This window comes from Borostomias antarcticus (genome assembly GCF_949987555.1).
Source record: "Borostomias antarcticus genome assembly, chromosome: 10".
NCBI lineage: Eukaryota > Metazoa > Chordata > Actinopteri > Stomiiformes > Stomiidae > Borostomias > Borostomias antarcticus.
The window spans coordinates 16,876,175-16,890,057 of record NC_140243.1 but is presented as its reverse complement, the minus strand read 5'-3'; the positions used below and the strand labels follow the sequence as shown (position 1 = coordinate 16,890,057).

Here is a 13,883-nt window from a genome sequence, read left to right as displayed (position 1 = left end):
CTGATTAAAACTTAATTAAAACAGTGCAGGGAAAAACCAATCAAAATTACATAGTGGAGGGGCTACAAATGAGATGAACCAATTAAAGGTCTGAAAATACTTTTTTTTTTTTTTAAAACATCTGAGAAAATGTCAATCATGACTACCGTGTCTCTCCATATTAAAATTACAATAATCAAAATAAAAACAATACAGACAACAATAAAGAATGGCTTTTAAAGTACATTTTCCTGCTTGTTAATTATTGCTTTATTTCTCAATTTAATTTACAGAAACTTTTTTTTTTACTTGACTAGAAAAAAAAACCCTTCACATTTGAAAAATGTGACAGGAAACTAAGGGCAACGGGGGGAGAGGAAGGAACCACATCTGGTGGGAACCCTGGGACTGTTGTGCATTGAAGCTGAGATAGATATTGTATACGAATCCATCTTATTCACATACTGCATCGGCTGCTATATCAACTCTGACGTTAGATAGTGTATATGTAAGCCTGTACATTTCCATAGTGACCATCTGATGCTTCCCTCTCTTCTCAAACATAATATCACTAACTCTCCCCCGTAAAAAGACAAACAACTTGTAAGTGTAGGTGTCATAAATGCGTGTAGAAAAAGTGTGCAGTATAAATCGTCCGAGGGGGAGGGGCTTGTGAGAGAACCGCGTGGGGTGTCACGTATCGAGCAGCAGACGATGCTTTGGGTCTCTACAGCTAGAGCAGTGAGGAGAGAGCGCCGACAGCTGTCCAGATGGCTCTGAAGCCCACATCACCAGAGCTGGGTGTGGCCTAGGTTGCCTGAGAGGATGGGAGTGATCTAGCCGTCAGTATGGTAGGAAGGAGGGATGCATCCTGGAAAACTCTAAACCAGTTCCTGAGAAGACACAGGGGGGGATCAGAGACCTTCATCACTGAAAGGCTGTGTGTATGTGTGTGTGTGTGTGTGTGTGTGTGGTGTTTTACATCTCCCTAGACATGAGTGTACCCGGTGATGCGGTGCCTCCGCGTCTGGACATGAGCTCTGCTCGTGATTGTGCGTCACATAATCTACAATATAAATCCATCAGCTGTTGCGCTTTGGGCAGTGCTAGCTACAAGATACGTTATTTACACTTGATTATTATAGCACCCTCATGCCCGCCTCCCTCTTTGTGTCCATCCCTCCCTCCGACCTCATCCTCCCTCCCTCCCTCCCTCTGGGTCCATCTCTCCCTCCATCCTCTTCTGGGATCTAAAACAAATGCACATCCAACCCTCTTTCCTCGGACAATGCGACGAGTGCCACACACCCTTAGAGGCAGGTATAGCTTTACGCAAGAGCCAAAGACCTAATCGTATAAGGACAGGGAGAGAGACACCACAGAGAGAGAGAGAGAGAGAGAGAGAGAGACAGCAGAGAGAGAGAGCGAGAGAGAGAGAGAGAAAGAGAGAGAGAGAGAGATGTACTGTATATAGGCTCGGAGAGTTGCTGGCTGCGTCACTCGTTGAAGGAAGGATAGATGGGGATCTCAAAGTCGTCGTTGAAGTTGGCAGACTGATCCAGCATAGACAGCACGTCCTGGAAGGAGAGAGAGTCAGGTTTACCTTCAAATCAAATCAAACTTTATTTGTATAGCGCATTTCATACACCGAGGCAACACAATGTGCTATACCCCTACATATTCCAGAGGGAAGCAAAAAAACAGTTTCACCCGGGGGCCAGAAAAGTGAGCTGTAAAAATTCTTCCCTCACCTCTCTCAACGAGATGATCGAGCAAGCTCCTGGAAAATGTTTGTCTATTGGCTAAGAACATTTACAGAGCAATAAACATGGCTAAATACTTCATAGGAGAGACATGACTATCAGTAGAGCATATAAATAGATACAGAGATGTTGCCTACACAGTAGGCCATTATGTGTTAGCTATCCCTGTAGTTTATAATAGAATATTAAAGTGAGTCATATAACAAAGCACAATAAGCTCTGAGCAAATCCCTGCCAATACACAGGAAAGAGGTGCAGCCTCAAGGGAGTAGGGGAATGAGAGACAGACAGACAGCCAGAGAGATGTGTTGGGAATCGCTCCCTCGTTCCCTCACTCTCTATTCCCTATGTGGGGTTCACCATGTAGTGAACTACCTAGGGAACGAAGAAAATCTAGGGTGCATGCACTGTTCTCTGCAAATCAAGGTGAATTGTGGGTAATAAATAGTGGACTATATAGGGAACGAAAATTCCTTGGAGAATTCGGACACTACAAACAAAATGGCTGACGCCCTATATAGTGAATAGGGAGCGATTCCGAACACAGCTAGAGAGATGTGTGACTTACAGGGAACATCTCCGACTGGTTGTTCTGGGCGTGAGGGTGTTGCTCTGCGTTGCTCTGGGAGTGCTGCTGACCCTGCCACTGGGGCCACACTGCCTCTGCTGCACGGGAAGGGAACTGCGCACCAGTCTGAGAGCCGTCTAGGGGAGGATGCACGAGCGGTCAGACTGAAGCACTCACGATTTGTCACTGTCTCACGCACGCGCGCGCGCGCGCACGCACACACACACAAGCACGCGCAGCCGGTGCCCTTACCATAACCGTTGACGTTGAGGCTGGCACGTGCGTTGATGGGCGGGTAGTTGGCTCCGTTGGTCGGGGTTGGGGCCACACCTGTAGGCATCTGGCTGAATGAGGAGGAGGAGCCTCCGAATCCGCCCACGGCAAACTGAGTCTTCCCTGCCTGGGGAGCCACCTGCTGGCCAAGACGGGAAACACACACACAAACGTTCCATCTGTTACCAAGGTCTTTTTGTGTGCTAATCAATAGTAATCTAATAAATAGGCGAGTGCAAACCAATTCCCCCCGACAAAACCCATAAATGATCATCTCTGTTGTGTTACTAACAGTAGATGAAGCTCAGTCAGAAGCGCCCGGTAGGAAGCCCCTCCCAGTCTATGCTGCTGGAGCTCACCTGGTTGTTGAAGGGCGGTCTGGCCGCAGCCACTCCTCCCCCAGCGCCGGGCCACACTGGCCCCGCCCCGCCCTGGACACCCCCCTGGAGTGGGGCGCTGGTGTTGGGGGGCGCGGCCGAGGGGCAGGAAGGCGGGACGCCGTTCTGCCTGGACATCTGGGCCAGAATCTGACCCGCCGAGTGGGTGGGCGGGGCCATCTGAGGAGCCACGCCCACTGGCCTGGGAGGAGCAGAGAGAGGGGGAGTCAACACAACATAGCCCCCCCGATACACACCCTCACATCGCAGAGCGCCACTTAAACCAGGCTGATCCAATTTCGGGGTTCATATATTCCACAGATGGATGTATTAATAGAACTGGATACAGCCACTCCATTCACTGACCGCTATCAAACGTGAAGCCCTATTGAACCTATTGAAATCTTGGCAAATTTGTAGTCATTTGACTATTTCCAGTGCCTTTTGTACTTGCGCAGTTGTGCTTTTCTGGCCTACGCGCGTCCACGAACAGGTTCACTTGAAATGTAGACGCACGTTCCCGGCTCTCCCCGCTTTGAGTTAGCAATGAAAACCGGCTTGCATATTAACCCGTTTTTGTCAAATATATCCATTGGAGACATTATTTTTTTTATCCAGGCATCTTAGTTTTAATAGGTTAATTATAGCTGAACATGTTTTGTTTGCTAGTAGATGATATTCATTCCGTTCGCGATAACGTTATTGCAGCCAGGCTAAATTCCTCCAGGGTATGGAGGGTGATTCGTGCCAAAATGAAATACAATACACACATTGAAATACAATACACGATATTGAAATACAATACACATGTAACATGAATACAATACAAAAATGCTTTGTATTTCAATGTCGGTCAGGAATATTTGTGCCAAAATAAAAACAATACAACCGTATTGTATTTGGAGGTGTGTATTGTATTTCAAAGTGTGTATTGTATTTCAAGGTGTGTATTGTAATTCATTTTGGCACGAATCACCCCCATATATATGTGCCAAAATGAAATACAATACGCACATTGAAATACAATACACGTCATAATAAATACAATACAAAAATGCTTTGTATTTCAATATCGATCGGGAATATTTGTGCTAAAATAAAAACAATACAACCGTATTGTATTTTGAGAGGTGTGCCAAAACCTCATGTCGAAATAGCAATAGCAATACGCTGTGTATTGTATTTCGAAAGGTGTGCCAAAACCTCATGTCGTAATAGCAATAGCAATACGCTGGTAGCCACGTGATGGTGGAAGTCAACGAAACATTTGAAAATCCAGAGGACGGAGCCGACAACATGGACCCATTCAGGATTGTAGCAAGACATCCGCTATCTATACAGTGTGGTACGCTAAGTGGTACAGATAGCGGTCTGGATGGATTATGTACATGCAGGGGCGTAGATTCACTTTTATTCCCATGGGTTTTTTCACTTCAAAGGGGCCCCTAGCCTGTCTGCCTATCGTCATTAACTTCAGCTGAATGCTTTCAACATAGTCACCTGCTATTCTGTGGAATTCCTCCTTCATGGTCAGAGGTTGTATCCAGAGCAAGGGACACTTTCCTTAGTTATGGCTCTACACACAGTAGCTTTCCCAATGTGTAGCTACTGCATCGCCAATGTTAGTAGTTCAGATCGGCAGTGCTGCATGCATTTTACATTTGGGTGTTTTCAGTCAACGTTGGCATTGATTGCTTCTAGCTTGATATGTAATGGCAGACTGGTGTAATATGGATAGCCTAACGTTAGAGAGATAAATGTTGGCTATGGTTATGTTAATAAAGCTAACAATGATGTTGTAAAATGCATGCAGCACTGCCGAACTGAACGACTGATTCATTATTACCATGGACCGGTATTGGGATTGATCAAGAGCGAATGTGAAATAGCAGCCACGAACTCAGCGGGTTATCCGAGATGCGGTAGCAGCAGCCAAAGCTCCTGCTGGCGGGGAGTGAAGCTTTTAAACTCGCCTGTCACTGGCTCCCTGGAGGAATTTAGCCTGGCTGCAATAACTGAATGAATATCATCTACTAGCAAACAAACATGTTCAGCTATAATTAACCTATTAAAACTAAGATGCGTGGATAAAAAAATAATGTCTCCAATGGATATATTTGACAAAAACAGGTTAATATGCAAGCCGGCTTTCATTGCTAACTCCAAGCAGGGAGAGCCGGGAACGTGCGTCTACATTTCAAGTGAACCTGTTCGTGGACGCGCGTAGGCCAGAAAAGCATAACTGCGCAAGTACAAAAGGCACCGAAATAGTCAAATGACTACAAATTAGCCAAGATGGCGCGGTTCAATAGGGCTTCACTTTAGATTTCGAATCCTGGGGGCCTGATTCCACCAGTACAATACCTGTATAACATCCAAGATGGCCGGTCCACACACTTTTTTTTCAAGGCATACCCCCCCCCCCACACACACACACACACACACACACACACACACACACACACACACACACACACACACACACACACACACACACACACACACACACACACACACACACACTACCTGTAGGCGTCGTTGGGGCGTGTGGCAGTGTAGCCGTTGCCCTGGGGGTAGATGGGTCCCCCGGAGGCCGACGTGGAGGGCAGTACCTTGGCCTGGTCCGGACTGGGGTAGAGGGAGGGGTAGAGCTCGGGCTTCTCCATGCTCTTACTGTGGTCTGGGCCTGCAGCCGTCACGGCCTGGACAGGCATCTGGGAGAGACAGCCACACACTTACTGTCACACACACAGATCCATTCTCTCCTCCAGGGTCACTCAGAGGGCGGTGGTGTTGCTGCATTCCACTACTGAAATCACATCTGTGTCTGGGCCTCAGGTCAACCCAAATAAGGAGGAGGTAGAGAATGAAAAACAGCGCTGAGTGGCAGTGCGTACAGGGGGGCAGAGACGGAGCATCATGCTGCCAACAAACTGTTTGGCTCTGGCCCACGGACAGGAAATTACACAGTGACATCCTGTTATTGTGTTCCTGTTCCATAATAAGACCTGCTTTCTCTGATGCTCACAGCGGCACTGAGCCCCTCAGATAACATCTGCAAGACGCAGTCAAAGTGCATACGTCACTTTTGCAGAATGTGAACACAATTCGGAGAAAGTCTTCCTTTGAAAGACGGCTCGCGAAAAGACCTATTGTTCTATTGTTAGCAAAAAAAAGAGTCAGATGTGGCTAATTAATGTTGAATAAATGTGGCCCAGTTGACATTTTTGCTCCTTGTCAACTACAGTAGGTTACCTTTTATTAGGGATACACCGACTGCAAAATTCTGGGCCGATGCCGATGTTTAAAATAACAATCCAGCCGATGGCCGATGTTTATTTAATTTAATTTTTATTCCCCCTTTTGTGCCAGGGAAACAAAGAAATGAAGTGTTTGGTTCCAAAATGCTGATTTTTATTTCACTTTAATTTGAAAGCAAACTACACGTGCGTTTGCGGCGTTACGTCACGGATCTTCTCCGAATCTGCAGCTGGGTAGGCTACGTTTTGCAACAAAAAAATATGTAATTGTTGCGACATAACATCGGCCACTACCATCGGTGAATGTCATTTTATTTGCCGATGGGCCGATGGCAGTCAACAAGGTCAACATCGGCCGATGCCGATGTTCGGCCGATGCATCGGTGCATCCCTACCTTTTATCAATGACTATCATAGAAACAACTCTTTTCACAAATGAAAAGTCTCAAAATATTGTTTCCATTCTGCAGAAGTGACACTTTCACTGCATAAAGACAACAAACACACAATTTTACTACTACACACAAACACACACTTTTAATACTACACACACAAACACACTTTTACTACTACACACACAAACACAGTTTGACTATTACACACACACAAACGCACTTACTACTACACACACAAACGCACTTTTACTACTACACACACAAACACACTTTTACTACTACACACAAACACACTTTTACTACTACAACACACAAACACACTTTTACTACTACACACACAAACACATAACTCTACTACTACACACAAACACTCTTTTACTACTACACACACAAACACAATTTTACTACTACACACAAACACTTTAACTACTACACAAACAAACACACTTTTACTACTACACACACACAAACACTTACTACTACACACAAACACACTTTTACTACTACACACACAAACACTGACTACTACACACAAACACACTTTTACTACTACACACACAAACACTTACTACTACACACACAAACACACTTTTACTACTACACACACAAACACTTTTACTACTACACACACAAACACACTTACTACTACACACAAACACACTTACTACTACACACAAACACACTTTTACTACTACACACACAAACACACTTTTACTACTACACACACACAAACACATAACTCTACTACTACACACAAACACACTACTACACGCACACAAACACTACTACTACACACAAACACACTTTTACTACTACACACAAACACAATTTTACTACTACACACAAACACTTTTACTACTACACACAAACACACTTTTACTACTACACACAAACACACTTTTACTACTACACACACACTTACTACTACACACACAAACACTTTTACTACTACTACACACAAACACACTTACTACTACACACACAAACAAACTTACTACTACACACACAAACACACTTTTACTACTACACCCACACAAACACACTTTTACTACTACCACACACACACACACACACACACACACACACACACACACACACACACACACACACACCTGTGGGAGGGTGATCTGTCCTGCCTCGTATCCCCCTCCTCCTTCCAGCTCCGCCTGCTGCTGCTGAAGCTGCCTAAAACAGAGAGAGAGAGAGAGAGAGAGAGAGAGAGAGAGAAAGAGAGAGAGGGGGGGGGGGGGGGAGAGCAGGGAGGAGGAGAAAGCGAGGGTGAACACGGTAGAAATGATGACATACTTTTTCCGAGACCCTCCACCGTTTCCCGGGAAACCCAAAACACCCACAGCACTCATCCCAACACCAATCACCGTGGTAACCAGGAAGAAAAAGAGAGGGGGTGTTAACACAACGAGGCTGAAGAAGCAGGGTGAGGGGGAGGGGAGGGGCACACACACACACACACTCACACACACTCACACACAGACACACACACACACACAACCCTGTCCTCATGCTCGTCAGTGCTCTCCTCTTCTTTACGGACACAGAACACCCATTCGACTAGACACACAGTCCTACTGCAGCTCTACAGGGGGCATGGATGGGAAGGGAGGAAGAGAATCACCCGACACACAGAAATAGAGAGAGAGAGAGAGAGAGAGAGAGAGAGAGGTGTAGAGTCCAGTGATGCAGCGGCCCCCTGCTCTCCTGTGTCGGGGAGGGGCGGGTTGTCTGGTCTCACCTGGCTGCTACCTGCCCCGGGCTGAGCGCCACGGGGGGGCAGTTAGGGCTGCCCTGCCCCAGGGAGGGGGGCAGTGGCCCCCCGGGGGACGAGAGGGGGGTGAGGGGGTCCTGAGACGAGGTTCTACAGCCCCCGCAATCACAGCGGGAAGAGGAGAGGGGGTGGGTGGGGGCACAGAGACATCAGAGAATGATTCATTTCAGGAAGGTGGGTTGGGTGTGTGTGGGGGGGGGGGTATTGGGCAAGAGGTGAACATTCACTGATGACATGATTAGATCTTCCAAACACACACACATTCATTTTTGTGGCAAAGATAAACACTGTTCATTTCAAGGTGGTAGGACTAGATCAAAACTTTGTTGCGTGTGTGTGTGTGTGTGTGTGTGTGCACGCGCGTGAACTCACTTGACGTTTGAATTGGTGCAGATGATGTACTCGACCTCCTCCGAGAAAGGGTTCTGGAAGGTGAAGGAGCTGGTTCTCATCAAGATCCACTCTCGGGACTTGGAGCGGAACCGGAACATGACCGACAGAACCTGCCCCTTCAGCTTCACCACCTGAGAGCCGGGGAGAGAGGGTGTTCACGTGTGTCCTAATGACAATCTAGACACACACACACACACACACACACACACACACACACACACACACACACACACACACACACCACACACACCACACACACACACACACACACACACCTGCTGGAAGCTGTCTCTCAATAAGCCCTGGTCATCGGGGTGGGCCATTTCCAGAATGCTCTTCCCCAGGAGGTCCTGAAACACAGAGAAAATTAACCTAGTTATGTTGCACAGATACAAAACACGCCCTGCCCCAGTGACTGAGCCCTACAGTCGGGCTCAGGACACTACCAGAGCCCCAGGCTTGGAGGCCTACCTGTGGCTGGTAGCCCACAGTGGCCATGCAGCGGTGGTCTACGAAGGTGAAGATGCCCTGGCAGTTGTGGCGCGAGATGAACTCCACTGGAACACTGATGCTGTTTATGTCCGAGTTTCCCGGGCAACAGGTCACCTAGACAACAACACCAGGAGTGTGGGTGTGTGTGTGTGAGTGTGTGTGTGGCAGGGGAAGGGGGCGCTTTCACAATTTTGTCTGCTCCATCTTGTTGCGATGAGGTAATCTGACACTTCTGTACTGTGAACACTGTAACACTGAACACTTCAAACTGTGTACCAATCGGAGGGCCAGCTTAGTTCAGTCTTGTTCGGGATTGAGCAAGACGCAGCAAGAAAACAGCAGATTAGGAGAACACACATTACAGCCACGGTACCTGTAATCTCCCTATGGCCACTAGACAATAGCGGCTCCCTTGAGTGTTGTCCGCCTCCTCGTCTGTGAGATTCACTCCTGAAACACACACACGCACACACACACGCGCCTTAGCTCGCAGCTGGTAAGCGTGTCACATCAGATATGAGCGCTAAACAATCAGATCTCTTTAGATAAGAGTGACCAGACTCTGTCCTCCATCTCCGCACCTGCAGGGGGCCAGGACTTGATGTATCCGGTGCAGTGGACCACCACGTACTGGGGCTCGCCCTCCTTGGCTGGACCCAGGCCGTTCCTACAGAGACGGGGCAGCAGAGCAGCGGGTCAGGATCAAGCCGCTCTACCTCGTGGCCGAACGCGGTCCCGACCGGGCCGGCGCTCTCCCGGGTTCCCCTCCCTCCAGACCGGACCCGACCCGACCGGACCCGACGGGCCCCAAGGTCTCACCTGTTCCTGTTCCTGTTCCTGAGGGAGTTCAGCCTGTTCATGGACATGGGCTCCACCTGGCACGAGCCGCACCTGCCGACGGGAACACGCACGCCGGTCAATAAACGGACAACGGGACTCGCGCTCGCGCACACATACATACACATTGACACACACACATGCGCACGCGCACACACCTCATTCTGCAGATGAATGACCGCCGGGCTCCCATACACATCCTGACGGAGGACTGCTGTCCCTCCTTCTTCACAGTTCCTGTTTTCAGGTCCAGCATCCTCCCTGGGGTGATATCATATCAAATCATAAATCATTTTGTTCTTGTTCTCTTATAGTGTGTAAAGCATCTCCAGCAGTCAGTCCGCCTGTACGTGTGTGTGTGTGTGTGTGTGTGTGTGTGTGTGTCTCTCAGCAGACCTGTGTTGTTGTTCTCGGCGGTGGAGAGCTGCTCCCTGAGCTTTTCGCAGTCGTCGGGGTGGAGCTGGTCGTAGAGGGAGGAGCCTAGCCAGTCGGACTGGGACTGGTTGAGGACGGGGGTCACCGAGTCGGACACGTACACCACCCGGCCGCTCTCGCACGACACCACGAACAGGAAGCCGTCGGCCGCCTCCAGGATCAGGTGCTTCAGCTCCTATGACAGGGGGGGGAGGGGCACAGGGGGGGGTGGGCGGGTTCGTTTAGTGGGAGTGCGGCCCCTCCGTTCTCGGCCCCTCTCCCCCGTTCAGCTTCCCTACTACCTTGTCGGTGAGGAAGGAGGGCTTGTAGGTGCCGTCGGCGTTGGTGTTGCCGCTCCCTTGCAGGGACTTCATGTGAGACACCGCCATGCGCAGGATGGTCAGCTTGTCCGGCTTCCTGGCCAACGCGCTGCAGGTGGGCACCATGTCGGACAGCTCCGTGATGTAGGCGGTCATCTTGTTCCTCCGCCGCCGCTCGATCTCGCTGTGGTTCTCCCTGGAGGGAGTGAACGAGGGAGGGAGGGAGGGAGGGAGGGAACGAGGGAGGGAGGGGACGAGGGAGGGAGTGAGGGAACGAGGGAGGGAGGGAGGGAGGGAGTGAAGGAACGAGGGAGGGAACGAGGGAGGGAGGGAGTGAGGGAACAAGGGAGGGAGGGAACGAGGGAGGGAGGGAGTGAGGGAGTGAGGGAACGAGGGAGTGAGGGAACGAGGGAGGGAGTGAAGGAACGAGGGAGGGAGGGAGGAGTGGAGGGATGGAGATGGGGAGAGAGGTAGGCCGGTAGGCGGACAACATGGTTTTTAGAGGAAATATGCGGATCCGGATGAGTTGAGATTGAGTGGAAGCGAAAAGAAAACAAATGGATGTACAAAACAATAACGCCGAAGTCAATGACCCAGAGAGAGAAAGAGAGAGGGAGAGATAGAGAGAGCCTGGTTTTCAAAGCCAGTCGAAGTGATAAAAGAGAGAGTGAGTGCTGAAAAAAACGACTCTTCAGAGATCCTGAGAGAGAAAGAGAGAGAGAGAGAGAGAGAGAGAGAGAAAGGGCAAATAGAGATTGGGGCGTCAAGAGAGAGGGATGGAGGGCAGAGGGACCAGTGGTCAGTGACACAAGACAGGGGAGTGTTGACAGAAAAACACATGTCCTTGGGGCTCAGAGGTGTCCCACTCTGACAGTGCATACTAACAAAAAAAATGTCCAGCCTGGAGACCCAGGACATTTTACCAGGTAATCTGTGACACTAGGAACAGGACACACAGCCTTCCAGAGGTCTACAGGCCATACAGTACCTCGCTAGTCTTTCCTTATCTGCACAATTCTGCTCTTCAATCAACAACCTGGAAATTAAACCAATCCCACCCACTGAAACACAGGCCCACAACTCAGTCACAACAAAAGGGGAAAGAGACAAGGGAGGGGGGAGAGGGAGAGAGAAAAAGAGAGAGAGAGAGAGAGGTACTCAAAGATTCCAGCCGCAGCCATCCTTCATTCCCACATTCCTTCTGAAACTTAATTTTATCACTCTCACTCTCTCTCTCTCTCTCACACACACACACACACACACACAGTTCTCTTCAGACTCAATCTTCCTACCTGGCAAAGCGCTCCTTGTCATTGGAGCCTCCTGTGTCATCATCACACCTAAGCAGCGACAGAGAGGAAATAGCTTGATGTTATGTTGGGACGGCAGGAGGCAGAACCACATACCACTAGTAAGAACCACGTACCACTAGTAAGAACCACGTACCACTAGTAAGAACCACGTACCACTAGTAAGAACCACGTACCACTAGTAAGAACCATGTACCAGTAGTAAGAACCATGTACCAGTAGTAAGAACCACATACCTCAAGTAAGAACCGCTTACCACTAGTAAGAACCATGTACCACTAATAAGAACCATGGGTCTAGTGAGGAAAGCACTAAAAGGATGAGGACAGATGCAACTAAACTAGACTAAACTAGAGATGATGCCTCAGAGGCTACACTGTCCACAGCCCCCATTTCTTGAAGCAGTTGGCCAACTCTTATACTTCATCTTTACAAAATGGTCCAGTGAAATTATCCCAATTCAGCACAGGGAGCAATTAAGACTAGAACTGCAAAAAAGAGGAGAGATGTATCAATTTTCCTGTACCTGAAGAGCTTGCTTCCATCATCTTCATCATCATCATCAAAGTCTGGCCTTTACGGAAGAAGAGGAGAGAATAGACCATCACGTAAAGGCATAAACTTAATTGGAACAAACACGAAAACAAACAAACACACACACACACACACACACACCCACACACACACCCACACCCACACCCACACACACACAATACTCACCCTGCCCGTCGTTTATTACTGGTCCCTTTCGGTACAACGGCCCCACTACTTGACTGGGCCCCATTAGCCCCCAGATTGGCGTCTGTTAAATCTGCCAGAATCACATACAATGAGCTACAATGAGCTACCAACTACCGGCTAGCATGGACAGAAATCACTGTCCTAAAATCTGAGCATGTTTGGGGATTAGCTAACGTTAGAGATTTACACCATTTCCATTCCACCATTTAGCTGCACATAACACAAAACAATAAAAGTGAGTTTGAGAGCTGGAACAAAAGTTGCCTCATCATGAGTCATGACTTTTGTATGTAATGTTAGGTAGCCAGCTACATCAGTTAGCTATTATAGCGAAGCAAGCTTATCGGCTAACTTAGCTTGCCAAGAAAGCTAATAGTTTGTATTAGCTAAGCCTATGGAAGACAACTCAGTCATGTTCAAATAACGTCACAGATATGATTCCATTACCTGACTGCCCGATACCTCTATGGCGAGCTGGGTACTATCTCCCTAGTTATATATGACATTTTCTTTATACAACAATTATTAGCATGCTTCTCTGCTAACGTTAGCTAGCTAGCTTGCTAGATAACTAGCTAGCTTAGCTACCAGCTAGCTAGCCTAAGTAATGCTGTCATTGCACGCAACCGGCAAAAGTGACAGGTCTAACGTTACTCAAGGAAAGCCTCCCTCGTTCACTGATAAGCAAGAAATAATTTTTGATAACTTTACCTGGGTTTGAAGAGGCCATGTCCGGATTGAATAACATAAACAACTTTAAAAAAAAAAAAAAAAAAAACTTCAGCTGCGGAAGCCTCTTCCAATACTGTTGTTTCCCTGCAGATTTCCTCACTTATAAACATGTGTTTTTGCCAAACCAATAGGCAAAATCATGACCTCAATACTTCGATCGTCAACGAAGGGAAGAGTTATCTATTTTTTGATCCCTTTTTCTTGTTTTTTTCCCCGGGTTTAAACCCCCTATTGATCCAAGATGGC

General features: G+C 48.1%; 1 protein-coding gene across 5 annotated transcripts; it reads right to left on the bottom strand.

Moving 5' to 3' along the window:
* Window positions 1-1,219: 1,219 nt before the first annotated feature.
* arnt (aryl hydrocarbon receptor nuclear translocator) lies at window positions 1,220-13,841 on the bottom strand. Of its 5 annotated transcripts, none has more exons than XM_084444123.1 (20): window positions 13,617-13,841; window positions 12,885-12,975; window positions 12,691-12,738; window positions 12,147-12,194; window positions 10,837-11,050; window positions 10,517-10,730; window positions 10,279-10,381; window positions 10,103-10,174; window positions 9,865-9,950; window positions 9,657-9,733; window positions 9,263-9,397; window positions 9,067-9,141; window positions 8,771-8,922; window positions 8,366-8,488; window positions 7,728-7,800; window positions 5,487-5,674; window positions 2,943-3,162; window positions 2,563-2,725; window positions 2,311-2,447; window positions 1,220-1,556 (listed from the first exon to the last, which is right to left on the bottom strand). In XM_084444123.1, exons 1-20 carry the CDS (start codon window positions 13,651-13,653, stop codon window positions 1,476-1,478), a joined length of 2,337 nt encoding a protein of 778 aa, XP_084300249.1. In that variant the 5' UTR covers window positions 13,654-13,841; the 3' UTR covers window positions 1,220-1,475. The 5 variants fall into 5 exon arrangements, with proteins under 5 accessions (XP_084300249.1, XP_084300250.1, XP_084300251.1 ...); XM_084444124.1 differs by having other exon boundaries at window positions 2,563-2,722; XM_084444125.1 differs by having other exon boundaries at window positions 12,885-12,966.
* Between the last annotated feature and the right edge of the window lie 42 nt (window positions 13,842-13,883).